This window comes from Malus domestica, chromosome 10, assembly GCF_042453785.1.
Source record: "Malus domestica chromosome 10, GDT2T_hap1".
Lineage (NCBI taxonomy): Eukaryota > Viridiplantae > Streptophyta > Magnoliopsida > Rosales > Rosaceae > Malus > Malus domestica.
In genome coordinates this window covers 37088527-37102849 of record NC_091670.1, presented here as the reverse complement: position 1 = coordinate 37102849, position 14323 = coordinate 37088527, and the positions used below count along the sequence as shown (strand labels likewise).

General features: G+C 38.1%; 1 protein-coding gene across 1 annotated transcript; it reads left to right on the top strand.

Annotated features, from left to right (window-relative positions):
• Positions 1 to 7173: 7173 nt before the first annotated feature.
• On the top strand, positions 7174 to 14308 carry LOC103435019 (solanesyl diphosphate synthase 3, chloroplastic/mitochondrial-like). The gene is made up of 12 exons (XM_008373408.4): positions 7174 to 7552; positions 7648 to 7743; positions 8114 to 8194; positions 8338 to 8409; positions 8673 to 8801; positions 9272 to 9358; positions 9955 to 10026; positions 10857 to 10942; positions 11522 to 11654; positions 11885 to 11974; positions 12969 to 13070; positions 13856 to 14308. Exons 1-12 carry the CDS (start codon positions 7412 to 7414, stop codon positions 14033 to 14035), a joined length of 1269 nt encoding a protein of 422 aa, XP_008371630.2. The 5' UTR covers positions 7174 to 7411; the 3' UTR covers positions 14036 to 14308.
• Positions 14309 to 14323: the final 15 nt, after the last annotated feature.

Below are 14323 nucleotides of genomic sequence, written 5' to 3'. Positions count from 1 at the left end.
AAATTTGTTGGTACATTTTGATTCTCATATTAAATGTTATATACAATATATCCCTTGAAGTGAAAATATGGTATTCTTGGACAACTCAACGTTCAACTGTAAGCAATCGAACATACATTTCCCTCCAGAAATCTTTCATTTCGTGCCTGCAACAGGCTCAGGACAATTTCAAAGCATCTAACTTTTGCTCATTTCTTTCAGGTCATCAGTTCATTGGCATGTGCTCGGAGAGGTTGGGTGAATGTTGATGTGGATAAAATTGCATGTGAATCATGCGGTGCATCCCTTGGTTTTGCTTTGTTGCCATCTTGGACTCCTGACGAAGGTTGGCTATAGCTGTCTTAGGGGATTTCTAGTAATTTAAATTTAAAACAATGTCTTTTAAAATACATGTTTATAATTTGTATAAACCTATTTAGCCTCCATTTTATATTGCGGATTACATCGCAACTCCCTAAATATTTCTGAGAAGACTTTCTGGACAGCTTCTGATTCTTTTCTGCTACATATCATGTGCATGGTAGACTTATTATTTCTGATTTTACACATAAAACGCTGTGGTGTTGCTTTTGGCATGTCCATTATACTAAAAAAATGTACGAAAAATTGCTACAGTCAGCTTAGGATGACTTCTTATGTTATTAAGGCATTATATTATTTTGGTTGAAAGTTGTTTTTCAGTCTTCTACATCCATATATATTTCACTTGCAAAATTAACATCTAAATGAGTAGCTGTAGTCCAAACTGTGGGTGCAGTTAAATTCCTTGCTTATAGTTAGGCTTCCTTGTGACCTTGTCTAAGCATCTGAAGGACCCTTTGGTTTGATCCAACTGGATTTGTTTTCTGTTTTGGGGTAAGTGTTTGTTTGGTTTAGTGTGGTCCTGCCAGTGCTTTTAGTTGGATTTTCCTACTGGACTTCTTGAACATCTTGCTCTATACTTCACTTTTCAGCTGTTAATAATTTCTCGTTTCTTATAAAAGTATAATGATGCTAATCTTCATTTTTAGAATATGCTATTTTTTTTATTTGATCAGAAATTGTGTTAAGAATTCAATGATATCTGCATAAGCTTGTCTATTCCTACTTTTAAAATTTTTCTTGTTCTGTCCTCTTCATTTCAATGCAAAGTTCAAAATGCGGGGGATGCCTTTGTCAAGCAGCTGGATTCCGGTCACAAAGCTGCTTGTCCTTGGAGAGGAAACAGCTGCCCAGAAAGCCTGGTGCAATTCCCTCCTACCCCTCAGTCTGCTTTAATTGGGGGATATAAGGATAGATGTGATGGACTTTTGCAATTCCACTCTCTACCTAATGTAGCTGCATCTGCAATTGAGCAAATGTTGGTTTCTCGGGGTCCGCAGGTTGATCGCTTTCTTATGGCAGGGGAAGTAGATTTTAAACCAGAAAGTATACCAGAACAGGAAAGCTCCCGAGATGGATCAATCTGTTTATATTCTCGTGTAAGAGTTATTTATAAACTTGTCCCTCTTTGTGATTTTGTTGTATTGGTCAAATTACACTGAAGTATATGTTCTTCTAATCCAGTTCCTTTCTATTATCAGGCTCAGAAGCTTATAAGTCTTTGTGGATGGGAACCACGATGGCTTTTAAATGCACAAGACTGTGAAGAACATTCTGCCCAATCAGCTAGAAATGGATATTCTCTTGGGCCGACGTATGCCCAGGTCCATCTTTCACAAGAACCTGGACCAAGCAAGAAAGCAGTTTCTGCATCTGCTAGAAAAGATGCTGGAAAGAGTAAAATGTTGGTTAAGGAATCTAGACGTGATCCCAGATCACCCTTACTAGATTGCAGCTTATGTGGGGCTACAGTTAGAATATTGGATTTCTTAACCATTCCTCGACCTGTGCGATTTACTCCCAACAACATTGATATTCCTGACACAAGCAAAAAATTGGGATTGATACGTGGCGCAAGTGCAGCCAGTGGAATTAGTGGTTGGGTTGCTACTGATGATGCAGAGAAAGAACAGACTGAAGACCGTGACGAAGTAGCAACAACAACTGAGGGGAGCTTGTTTCCAAAAACAGATGTTGATTTGAATCTTACAATGGGAGGAGGTTTTACTTTTAATCGGTTTGGCAGACCAGAAATGTCAGAAAACATTCAGGACGCAGATATGGGAAGGGATCTGATGATTGGGCAACCTGCAGGCAGTGAGGTTGGTGATCGAGCAGCTTCATATGAATCAAGGGGTCCCAGTTCTCGTAAGCGGAGTTTGGAAAAAGGAGGCAGTTCTGTTGATAGGCCACATTTAAGGACACAGCACGCTGATAGTTTTGAAGGAACTGTCATTGATCGTGATGGTGATGAAGTTACAGATGGTGGACAATACTCAGCTGGGCCTTCAAAACGTGCTCGTGATTCAGATATGTTTGATACGTACTGTTCATCTGGTGCTGGTCCCAGTCATTCAATGGGTCTTGATATTTATGCTGATGCTAATAGAGTTGCTTCGTTTCCGCAAGGTAGCGACCAATTTGGAATCCATTCAAATATGGATTCAGCACGTGCATCTTCAGTCATTGCAATGGATACAATCGGTCACGGTACAGATGACGACTCTATGGAAAGTGTTGAAAATTATCCCGGAGATGTTGATGATGTTCATTTCCCCACTTCTAGTACATATGGAAATCTGGACATGAATGATACATCAGAATTGAATTATAGTAATCAAGCTCAGCAGAGTGTTGGTTTCCAACCCGTGGCTGATGTAGTTATTGGGGAAATAGGTGTCAGTAGTACAAATGATGGGGAGGAAATTTTTAACACAGAAACTGTGACTGCTCAGGCCAGGGATGGTATTAGTTTCGGGATTAGTGTAGGAAGTGTTGGAATGTGTGCTAGTCATGAAGCTGAGATTCATGGGGCTGATGTATCTGTCCATAGAGCAGATAGTGTAGTTGGCGATGTGGAACCTAGAACAGAAGATGCTGAAAATCAGGGCCAGACAGGTGAATCTGCCCCAGATCCTGGGCTAATGGATGAAATTGTCCCTGATGAAATAAATAGGGAAGATCCCCATGGTGATAGTCAGGAGATGATATCTCGATCTATAGGGAGGGCTGATAGTGGCTCAAAGATTGATGGTTCTACTAAGGCTGAATCTGTGGAAAGTGGTGAAAAGATTAGTCAAGGCTTCAAGTTTGAGAACAGTGCCCGCCCTTCTCTTTCATGCAATGCTAATGTCTTCTCCAATTATCGGACAACCAAGGAGGTTAAAAGTGCTGGTAAATCTTCATTTACGAACAATTGTGTGTACCAAGAATCAGAGTATGCAGTTGCCAACGGGCTAGGTAAAATTTCTAGTAGGGCAATTATGCATATTTGTCCATCTTTTCTCATTGTTCTTCTAACAAAACCTCTGACAAATATGAAGACATGACTTCTATTCGTTCTTGTTCTTATTTTTGAGGATTAGGATGATTTAAGGCTTTAAAATTGTAATGTGATATTGTGAATGACTCCATCCTAAAAAAAAAACACACTTTTACTGCATATTTTGCATTTATTTAGTTATACCTATAAAGGAGAATGATGTTCTGCTCAGATGTATTCATTTACTATTATTTTGATAAACTCTATTTGGTTATCCAGGACCTCCAAAAGGTGAAAGCAATTATGAAGAACCTATGGAATTTGATCCAATTGGCCATCACAACCAATTCTGCCCCTGGGTCAATGGGAATGTTGCTGCTGCAGGCAGTAGTAGCTGTGGCCATGGTTCCAGTGTTGCTGCTGTTGCACTTTGTGGTTGGCAGCTAACCTTAGATGCCCTTGATGCTCTGCGTTCACTGGGGCAGGATGCAATTCAAACATTACAGTCCGAGTCAGCAGCATCTTTATACAAGGTTTGTTTCTTTACATTTACACTTTGGTGTTGTAGATCCTGCATTTATACATGGTGTTGTACGTACTCTGATGCTAATCAAGTACACCATATGAGTAGATGAATGCATAAAAAATGGGGTGGTGCTATCCACACACCTCAATTTCCGGCCGTCGGATCAAATGAATGGAAGAAAATCAAAAGACATAAATTAATAGGGGGTGTGTGGATGCAGCACCCATAAAAATAACCAATCATTTGAACAATTTCTTCTCGTTGCATTATACACATTGATTGCATTTGTACTTGCAGGATGATCACCAAACCCCTAGCCAGAAACTCCTTCAAAACCACTCTATAAGTCGAAGCCAGGGGCAATATTGAGAGGAGCAATGGAGCTATTTCCAATTAAAGGTAAACATTTCAGTAGAACGAAGCTCTTTTGGTAGTCTTGAAAGGATTCATAGTCATATTTCATTAGCAAACACGTGGTTTTATATCTCTGTAAATCTGCATCAAGAAGTTACAGTTTGCTGAAATGATTATAACTACCCACGAGGGGGTGAATATCGTGGGTAGGAAACTCAGTTTCTGTTGGTGCTGACTACTAAGTAAGATAATCATTACTGTTTCATTACAGTTCTGTAAAATTGGTGCTAACTGCACAGCTAAAATGATCTGCATCTTCTATATATTACAAAACCAACAATCTTTTTCTTTGGCGCTTTTTATTTTAATATATTTGTTTATGCGTTCCTCGCAGGATCAGAAACCTCATTCAGTGTCGAAAGAAGATTGAGAGCAAAGTTTCACTAGTTGCAACTGGAGCCGCTCCCCCTATTCCCCCTCTTTACGGCGGTGTAATTTTCATAATCGCCGCAATTTTAGATGCGATTTTGTTCTGGTAAGAATTTTAGAAGCATTCTCATGCAGAGGAGTTTAACTTCCTTGTCTTTACTTTCGTTAAAGGTTTTTGTTTATGACTCATCGAACGGACATGCTTGAACAATCATAATTTCCTGAATTTTGCTGTAATGTTGTTATAACGTCTTTAGACTGCACGTTATGGTGAACTGTGATAGTGTCAAGTGAGATTTCTTATGGGCAGTGATGGGAACCCTTCCTTTGCTCCACCGATGAATAAATTTTATTCCGTGTTTGTCCCAATTCGATGTTTTGAAGCATTTTGTTGTTTTGCAAATGTTGTACTCAAACACCACTGATAATTAGGGGAGGCTAGATTTGGGAAATAGATATCCGCACACCCTTGTTTATTTCCCGACTCCTGATTATTCCAAAGCCAGAAGTAAACATGGATGTGCAGGGAGAACAAATGGTCTACGGGAATCACTTCCCTTTAGATTTTCATCCACTCTTTTCACTCTGTTTCCATTGGTATGCAAGGTCTGGATTTAATCCGCAAACAGTCTTTGAAATCCAATCTCAACCAATCAGATTCAACCAAACTGCCAGGTGTTACTCCCTGTCCACCCATACAGTTAAAAACTTGGGAACTTTAATGAAAAGTTTATGGTACTGTTTATTTTAAATCAATTCTGATACTATTCATTTTCTTTTTATTTTGTTCTTATCTTTAAAACTCAAAGTAAGGATTCACATAGCCGACCCCACTTAGTGGGAAAAGATTTTGTTGTTGTTGTTGTTGTTAAAACTCAACGTAAGTCACTTTCATTAGTTTTCCTTAAAGACTTCCCAGCGGATGATATTTCAACAGACAAAAAAAGAAAAGAAAAACTCTCTCCCTCCCTCTCCAAAAAAACCCATGCCATTTTCAGCAGCAGCAGCTCTGCAAGACTGCAATCATCTCTCTGCTGCTCTTCTAAATCTTCTTCTACTCCCTTCAATTCCCAGGCATCATCATCTAATCTAGACACCCAATTGGCTGCAAAACCCAAAAGCCTGCTCCACAAGTATCCTCTCTACACACCCACCCGCACTAAACTCTCCCTCCAATTCAAAGAGAAAATCCTCTGCCTTGAAATCATGCGAGTTGATGCAGGCAAAGCCCTCTCCGAAAACCCTAATCTCCGCTCCGCGACTCTCGACTCCATCCGCTCCGTCATCTCCTTCCTCCACTCCAAAGGCATCCACCAAAAGGACCTGGCCAAGATCTTTGGGATGTGCCCCAACATCCTCACCTCCAGCATCAAGTCCGACCTCAACCCGGTTTTCGTCTTCCTCTCTGAAGACCTTAAAGTCCCGGATAACAACTTCCGAAAGGTCATCAACAAGTGCCCTAGATTGCTTGCCTCAAGTGTGAAAAGCCAGCTCAAAACCGGCCCTCTCTTACCTCCAAGGACATGGAGGTTGTGGAGAGGGGAGTGGAAGTGCCTTTGCCATTGATGCTTAAGAGCACAGATGAGGAGTTTAGGGACTTGCTCAGGGAATTAGGGGGTGGATCAGATGAGCATTGAGCACAGCTCGTTGTACAAGGTTATCCAAGATGTATAGTTTCTTCTAAGCTTGTAAATCGTTTAGTTAAGAGCGCATTTATCATGCACCCGAGATAATGTGTTTGATTCTCCCTTCTTGACCACTAAAATTTTAATATAATTTTATTTTTACTTCTTACACACTCTTTTAGTTTTTAGCCGTCAGATCAAATGAATTAAAGTAGATCAATGATAAAACATCAAGAAAGATGTACGAGGTAAAAATTGGTGAATAATATGCGGGGTGTGGAAAAATTTATAAATTTTAAATTGTCTACATTATGGTTTGGTGAAATTTCTGATCACTAAAATTTGATTTTTCATAAAAAGTGGATTTGACATTAAATTATTATGACTAGTTCATTGTATGGTTTAATCGAAACTCCTCGCTCTTTTAAATGTAAAAGTATCATTGTCTATAAACAATCAGTCTATCTAAAGTCCACAAGTCGAGCGAATGATGAATGGTTCTGGTGATTAAGATCTTTCTACGTGTAAACCCTTTTCATCTAATAAAAATAAAAATATCATTTGCACTCTTTTACTTAAACCCTAATAGGAACCTTCCCTTTCAAAATAATTGCAACTTTTGCAGCATTATTGGCACTTAATTGTGTAAAAATAGGATGCGGCTTCTCGGTGCTCCCAGTTCCCATACACTTTCATCTCTTCTTATTTTGTGCGGTAACGGTTATGCTACGTTAATATTTTATATTGATTTTTTATATAGATAATAAGATAAAAATTAATAATGATATAAAATATTAACGTGATTTAATCGTGACCGTACAAATAAAAAAAAATGAGAATATATAGAAGCTAGGTCCGTAAAACTAAACCTTGAGTAGGAGGAATTTAGGAAGCAAAAGTGCGCGTTTTGTTACATGGTCTGCGTTTGGCGGTCGTCAATTCGTCACATGGCTGTGGCGCTTACACATAAGCCACACACCTCTCTCCTCCCTTAGGCGTTCCTTCTTCTTCTTCCACTTTGACCCTCCTCTCCCAAAAAAACCCAAAAAACTCTCTGAAACTCTCTCTCTCTCTCTCTTAAAGTTCGTCCCTTTAAATCGCTTTCAGTTTTACTGCGACAGAGAAAAGAAAAGTATGTTATTTTCGCGGGGATTTTCTCGGATTCAAAGAAGCAGCTTCAATGGGTTGTGTCGGTGTTTTCTTTCCCATCGCCGGGACCCGCAGTTCGTTGCCGCCAGCGCTTACTCTCAGTCGCTGAGTGATTCGACCCAGAAGGTAACTTCGCTCCGTAAATCTCTGAGATTGAAAGTTTTGGGAATGTGTTTGTATTATGTTATGTTTCAGGGTTTTGATTGGTTGTGTGTTGGTAGATTATGGGTTGCAGAGAGTTCTTTTCGTGGGGCTTGCCGCCGGTTTTCCATGTTTCGAAGCACCAAATTCACCAGCAAAGCAGCTCCATGGTTGAGGTGAGGTTTTTGGGTATTCATATTTATGGTTGTTTTTTAATTTTCCCACACGCCCATTTGGAAGTTCAATGTCAAATGTATGAAAGCATGAAAATTTCGAGTTTCCGGGGTGTTATTTTTTTAATTGAATCCTGGCTGATTATGCAAAAGTTTAAGTAGTTAGTTTATGTGAGATCAGCCTCTTGAGCGAAATGTATGAGATGTTTATTGTTTCTTGTGGCCAATTACAAAGTTGAAAGTAAGTTTAACTTGTCGTCGTTGTCAAGGTTCAAAATTCTCATGTACCATTCTCTTAGAAACTTTAGTTTTCTTTCGTCATAGATAATTTTGTTTGTCCACTCTACCAATGTGCTTACATACTGATTTTCAGGAACCACTTGACCCATTCTCACTTGTTTCCGATGAACTGTCAATTATTGCAAACAGGTTGCGGGCAATGGTAGTTGCTGAGGTATATCTATTTTCTGTCTCCTTGGATTTCATTGATTTTACGCTAAGGACATACATGTTAGAATGGAGGGTTGATCCTGATGGTTTCATAAGATTCAAATGTTATATCATATGATCATGGATCAGATTTGTTCTTGATTCCAGGTCCCTAAGCTTGCCTCCGCTGCCGAATACTTCTTTAAAATGGGGGTAGAAGGAAAGAGGTTTCGTCCCACGGTAATATAAATAGTACTATTTCATTGTTTCACTTTCTCTGTTTCACAGAATATCAAGATGCTGTATACTGGATATTTTCTTGCTATATATTATTTAGTAAATTGCCTTCTGTCTTGTACTCTTAGGAGAATCCGTTGGAATAGATAAGTGGCTGAAGATTATTGTTCTGTGTCTAACATGCAAACTCTTGATCCCAACTTTATGTTTTCAGGAATTATGATTGTCGTCAAGGTTAAAAGTTGCTCAATTTATTCTATACGCAGGTCTTATTGCTGATGTCAACTGCTTTGAATATCACTGTACCTGAACCTCCTACGCAGTTGCGAGAGGCTTTGTCAACAGAGCTACGCGCAAGACAACAATGTATAGCAGAAGTTACAGAGATGATTCATGTTAGTTATATCATTGCTAGTGGTTTTGTTGGTATCGTTTTTTATTTTAATATATATGCTACATAGTACATATTACTAGAAAAAAAATCGTTTTCTAGTGTACTAATAACATGCATTGTCTGTGGGGAATCCCTAGATTCATTCGTGTCCTTCCAAAACTGTTTTTAATGGGTTGTTATAAATTCTTTCTGAGTTGCACTTGTTCGAATTAGAACTCCTTTTTCCCCTAAATTTTTGGTAAGCGTAAATGTATCATCTTACCTTTCCGCCCCAGCAAGTTATCTACAGTAATATTATTAACTTAGCATGTACTGTATCAGTGAATTTCTGTGAAAAATCTAGTTACACTTGATAGGAATGGTATATGTGTTATAATGTTTAATGAGTAAGTTGTTGACATTGAGGATATGATATTGTTCTCAAGATTGAAGCCAAAAAAAGCTTGTAACGTAACTATTTTTATGTGTCAGGTGGCAAGTCTTCTACATGATGATGTATTGGATGATGCAGACACAAGGCGTGGTGTTGGTTCATTAAATTGTGTAATGGGAAATAAGGTGTGCTTTTGGTTCCTTTAAATTGGTCAAATTGCCTTTTCTTAGAAGAACATAATTCATTTTGACACATTTCTTCTTCTCTCTTCAAAAGTTACTTACATTTTAATCAAAGGTATAGGGACGAATGTGTTTGTTGGAGTTTTGGAGAGTTTCTGTGATAATTTTACATATGTATAAGAGTGTCCATATGCATCACATTTAGCATTTAAACAAGGCCCATATCATGTTCTAGTCGTTGGATGATATCCAACAATCAATATGATAAAGGCCCAGAACATGAAGGAATGGTATGTTTTCTATTAAACGCTATTTGGGACAGCTGCTAGTTATGTAATTTCCATTCCTAGAAGAGCTTATTTTGATATCTAAAAGGGGAAGGGGACACATGGCTGCTGCTGATCACCCCTCCCGCCGAATGATATTAATTATTGCTAAACTATTGAACATTTTAATAGAATGTGAGATTGATTGCAGTACTATATCAATTTTTTCCCTTTTTTCTTTCCGTTATTAATAATGATTCTGCTTTGGGAACATACAGAGTTATGAATGGGTTTTGTATGATATGATACTCATCTTTCCACTATTGAATGCAGTTAGCTGTTTTAGCAGGGGATTTTCTGCTTTCCCGAGCTTGTGTCGCACTTGCGTCTTTGAGAAACACAGAGGTACGGATGGATTATTATGTACTAATATACTGAGATGAGCAATAACACGTGGGACTATATTTCATGCTTTTTGGCTCATATTGTTTCTGATATTAGGGATATGAGAGACTTGGCTACAAAGGTCCACATATTCGATATGCTGTTCTGGCAGACTATGCTTAGAGGAGTTTTATTTCATCCCTATGTTGAAAAAATGTTATTTAGATTTAACGCATAATCTTGATTCTTATTAGCCTATAACTAGAAAGTTTATTTGGTGGGGTCAGGCTGCAGGGAGGTGGGGGTGGGGAGGGAGTGTTGTCAGTTCCTTAATGACTGGGATTTGGGGCTCATTTTGGAATGGTATATTGCCAAGGTCCATACTATCTTCCAGGTCGACCTCGATGCCCTTGCTTATTACTTTTAGCACATTGCAATGTTCCATGTCATGTAAGCTACTACGAAAGATGTGGAGCAAGAATAAAGTATCTTAAGGCCAAACAAGTAATACGAAAGAGAAAAATCCCTGATATATTTTATTCAATCAAATGGGTCAGCTCCTTATCTTGTCAAGCAAGGCAGTTAATTTAGTTTTGCCTCCCCCTTCCTTCTTATGAACTTTCACACTCGGGGATAAACTACTGAATCAATTTTTTCATCACCAAACACGACAACCTTCAACATTATCATCCACCAGTGAAGTATGAAGGTGATCTGCCTGAAATTTCAGCAAGTCTGGACATGGATCCCATACCTTTTCATAGTCATATTCCCAAGTATCACAGACACAAGGATGCGCATTCACTTTAGTTGTTTTAACATGTTTTTGCATCATTTTTGTGCATTTGTAGGTTGTATCATTACTGTCAACGGTTGTTGAGCATCTTGTGACAGGTGAAACCATGCAAATGACTACCACATCTGATCAACGTTGTAGGTACACTGCTCTGCTGCTTCTGTCATATGTTTACATTTTTGTTTGCTTTTTTTCTATTTGCGTGATACATGATGTGAGTAGATGTTTAGGCCATGTAGTGTTTGTAAAACATTGACATCTTGATATTTGTTTCTTTTCCCTTGAGGTAATAAACTACTATGTTATAGAAGTATATCTATAGGGTGGCATTATTAGGTTGGGATTTGGCTTGTCTCGTCTTGTATGTAGTGTGCTGCTCATCTTTATAGTTTTTGAATACATGAAAAAATTCTTGAATAATGCCACTTAGGGGTGAGAATTGGGGATTATATAGAGGAAAAAATTTAAGTTGGGGGCTATTACAACTTACAACGAAGCGTGTTGTAGAGAGAGCGGAAGTGCGGGAGACAAAATAGGCATGCATTATTCATACTTACAATACTCAATCTTCCATTTGCAAAAGCTTCAATTAGTTGAGTGTGAGCAAATCATTGTTGATGTTATGTATATACACGGATTTTTTTTCTATAGATGTCTTGATTCAGGTTTCTTTAAGATTTAAGTATTGCTAATTATGATCAAATTTGGAATTTGTTGCAGCATGGAATTTTATATACAAAAGACATATTTCAAGACTGCATCACTGATTTCAAATAGTTGCAAGGCAATTGCCGTTCTTGCTGGGCATACAACTGAAGTTGCTACGTTGGCTTATGAGTATGGAAAAAATCTGGTGAGTAAGCTCTTGGAATTCTTTTGTCTAATTTTCTTGACGAGCAAGCGTAATTCTAGGATCTTTTTATGATTTTAATAGTCATGTTCCAAACAGAAGCACATATAGAGAGAAATAATAATTATATGCTCAAACAATGTATATTTTCCGATGGTTTTTTGACATGCATGTTCGATTGATGGGTCGATGTGCGTGTGTGTGTATCAAGCTGACTAATTTTTTTCCTTCAGGGATTGGCATTTCAATTAATAGATGACGTTCTTGATTTTACGGGCACATCAGCTTCACTTGGAAAGGGCTCTTTATCTGACATCCGCCATGTAAGTGTTGATTGGTAATGGAATATTTCTAGAGTTTTTCTATTTAAACACGATCTCTCATCTGACTTCACCCCAATTTCTTTCTACACCCCCTTAAAATTTTAAATTTTAACTTCTGCTCAGTTCACCATATTATTCCAAAAACATCCTTAAACACTAACACCACCCCCACCAACAGATACATGACATGTTTGGATGTGTTTTAGTTGTTATCAATCCCGATTCCAATCGAACATGAATTGCCCCATTTCTATATCAAACCCTAATCACTAAGTTCAGCAGCCACCTGGATTCCTATCAAGCATGAACTCAAGTAAGTTTTATAGGTTGATGTGTAGATAAGTATGAACTCAAGTGGTACAGAAAGATGAGCGATAGAGGAAGATGAAGGTTTTTATTTTGTTTTTAAAAAAGATTAGGGTTTATGGGGTCTAAATAGATATATGTCTTCTTTTGTCTTTTCATACAATTAAAAATTTAAAACAAATTAGACTTAAGTGGTGGCGTGAACTTAGCTAGGATGTGGTGTTTAAATAGAAAAACCCTATTTCTATGTTTGAACACGTGAGATTTGTCTCTCTCCTGCTCCTTACTGAGCTAGGTACATCTCATGGCTGAGTTTGGTAGCTTAAAGTGAGAGTATATCTGTGTCTATCAGCCTTAAAATGTTTCGGTTTTTCTAATTTGCAATAACAGTATTCATCTTTCATTCTTTCCTTTCTTTTCCATATTTGCATGCTCAACAAGCTTGCTTGCTTGCATTTTCTATGAAGAAAATGCATGGTGCACTTGACCTTAAGATACTATGTATTTCATGGCCAGTATTTTAGCGTGTTGAAACCAAGTATCAGTTTTTCAGTTCATAGTAAATTGAGAGAAATCCTTAACTATTCTAAATCATGTCATGCTATGTTTTCAACTTTCATGATTGAGAGCCCCCTTACTTTTTTGGTTATTTGTCATAATTTTGTGCTACTATATAATTGTTTTGTAGGGCATCGTAACTGCTCCAATATTGTTTGCCATGGAAGAGTTTCCTCAGTTGCGTACAGTTGTTGAACAGGGCCTTGACAACAACCCTGCAAATATTGAACTCGTAAGTTTGCATAGTTTGCTTCACAAGTTTTATTACTGTACTGTTTTATTTTAGTGTGATTGTGATGCGATTTCATGATGAATGCGATCTGTTTTTTCTTTTCGTTGAAAGTCTTTCCTGCAATTCCATTATTAGTAGCTGATATTGAAAATTTCTACAGCCAATGGCCAACTTTTCTTTTAAAATTCGACAGTTTTGACTCATTTCATTGGTCAAGAGTTTGGCATGTCAGATGTTTGGAATTACTTCTAAATCCGTCTTGGCAGACGTCAAGCATGATGTAGTAATCCCTTTAAAAAGCAATATTAAGTTTGAGAAATCTGCCACCCGATAGTGCAAAGACTGAGACTAGTCCTCAGTAAGTGCTGTTGTGGGCTAGTTTGGCATTGTTTTGAAGTACTGCCCGTCAAAACCTGTTTCTGTCGTCCAGCTTTAGATAGATCCATTGTGGTCTTAAAACTTTATAATGTCTTAAAACTATATAATAATGGAAACAGCAACCCTAGTTGCCATCTTTTTATCTGGTTTACTTGTAAGTTTTACTGGGTACGCCCTTATATACTGCTTTTGGGCAACCCTCTCAACAACAAAGAGATCCTCCGTTTCCTAATTTTCGCCGCTCATTAAATGTCCAACTCTAACCAGTATTGTTCATGAAATTTTATTAATGAGAGGTGAAGAGCAGAAAAAGGAAACAATTTTTGAATGAATATAAATGGTTTAATGCAGTCGTCTTAGTTTTATTATGTTCAATTCTTATTGGTTTTCATGGTATATTTCTACAGGCTCTTGACTATCTAGGTAGGAGCCGCGGAATACACAGGACAAGGGAGCTAGCCACAAAACACGCAAACCTTGCCGCAGCAGCAATCGAATCTCTGCCCGAGAGCGAAGACGAGAATGTCAGAAAATCGAGGAGGGCACTCCTAGATCTCACCCACATAGTCATTACAAGAACCAAGTGATGGAGAAGATCTGGCACCATATTGACATTAATAAGGTGTCGAAGTTCAATTATTTGTCATTGCCCTTATATTGAACTTCATTGTCCCCCTAAGGACGAGGGACCATTCGGTTTTCTTCATCATATTCTTTCAATCATTTCGTTTTCTTTTCCAAAATTTGTTCCGCCGACTACATTTCGTTTTGTAAAATTCACTTTACCCTTCATTGTGTAAATTAAACTCTGGAGTAATTAAGGATGATATCACACACAACGTCCCCAGATTCTGATCAAATGATGTAATTGGATC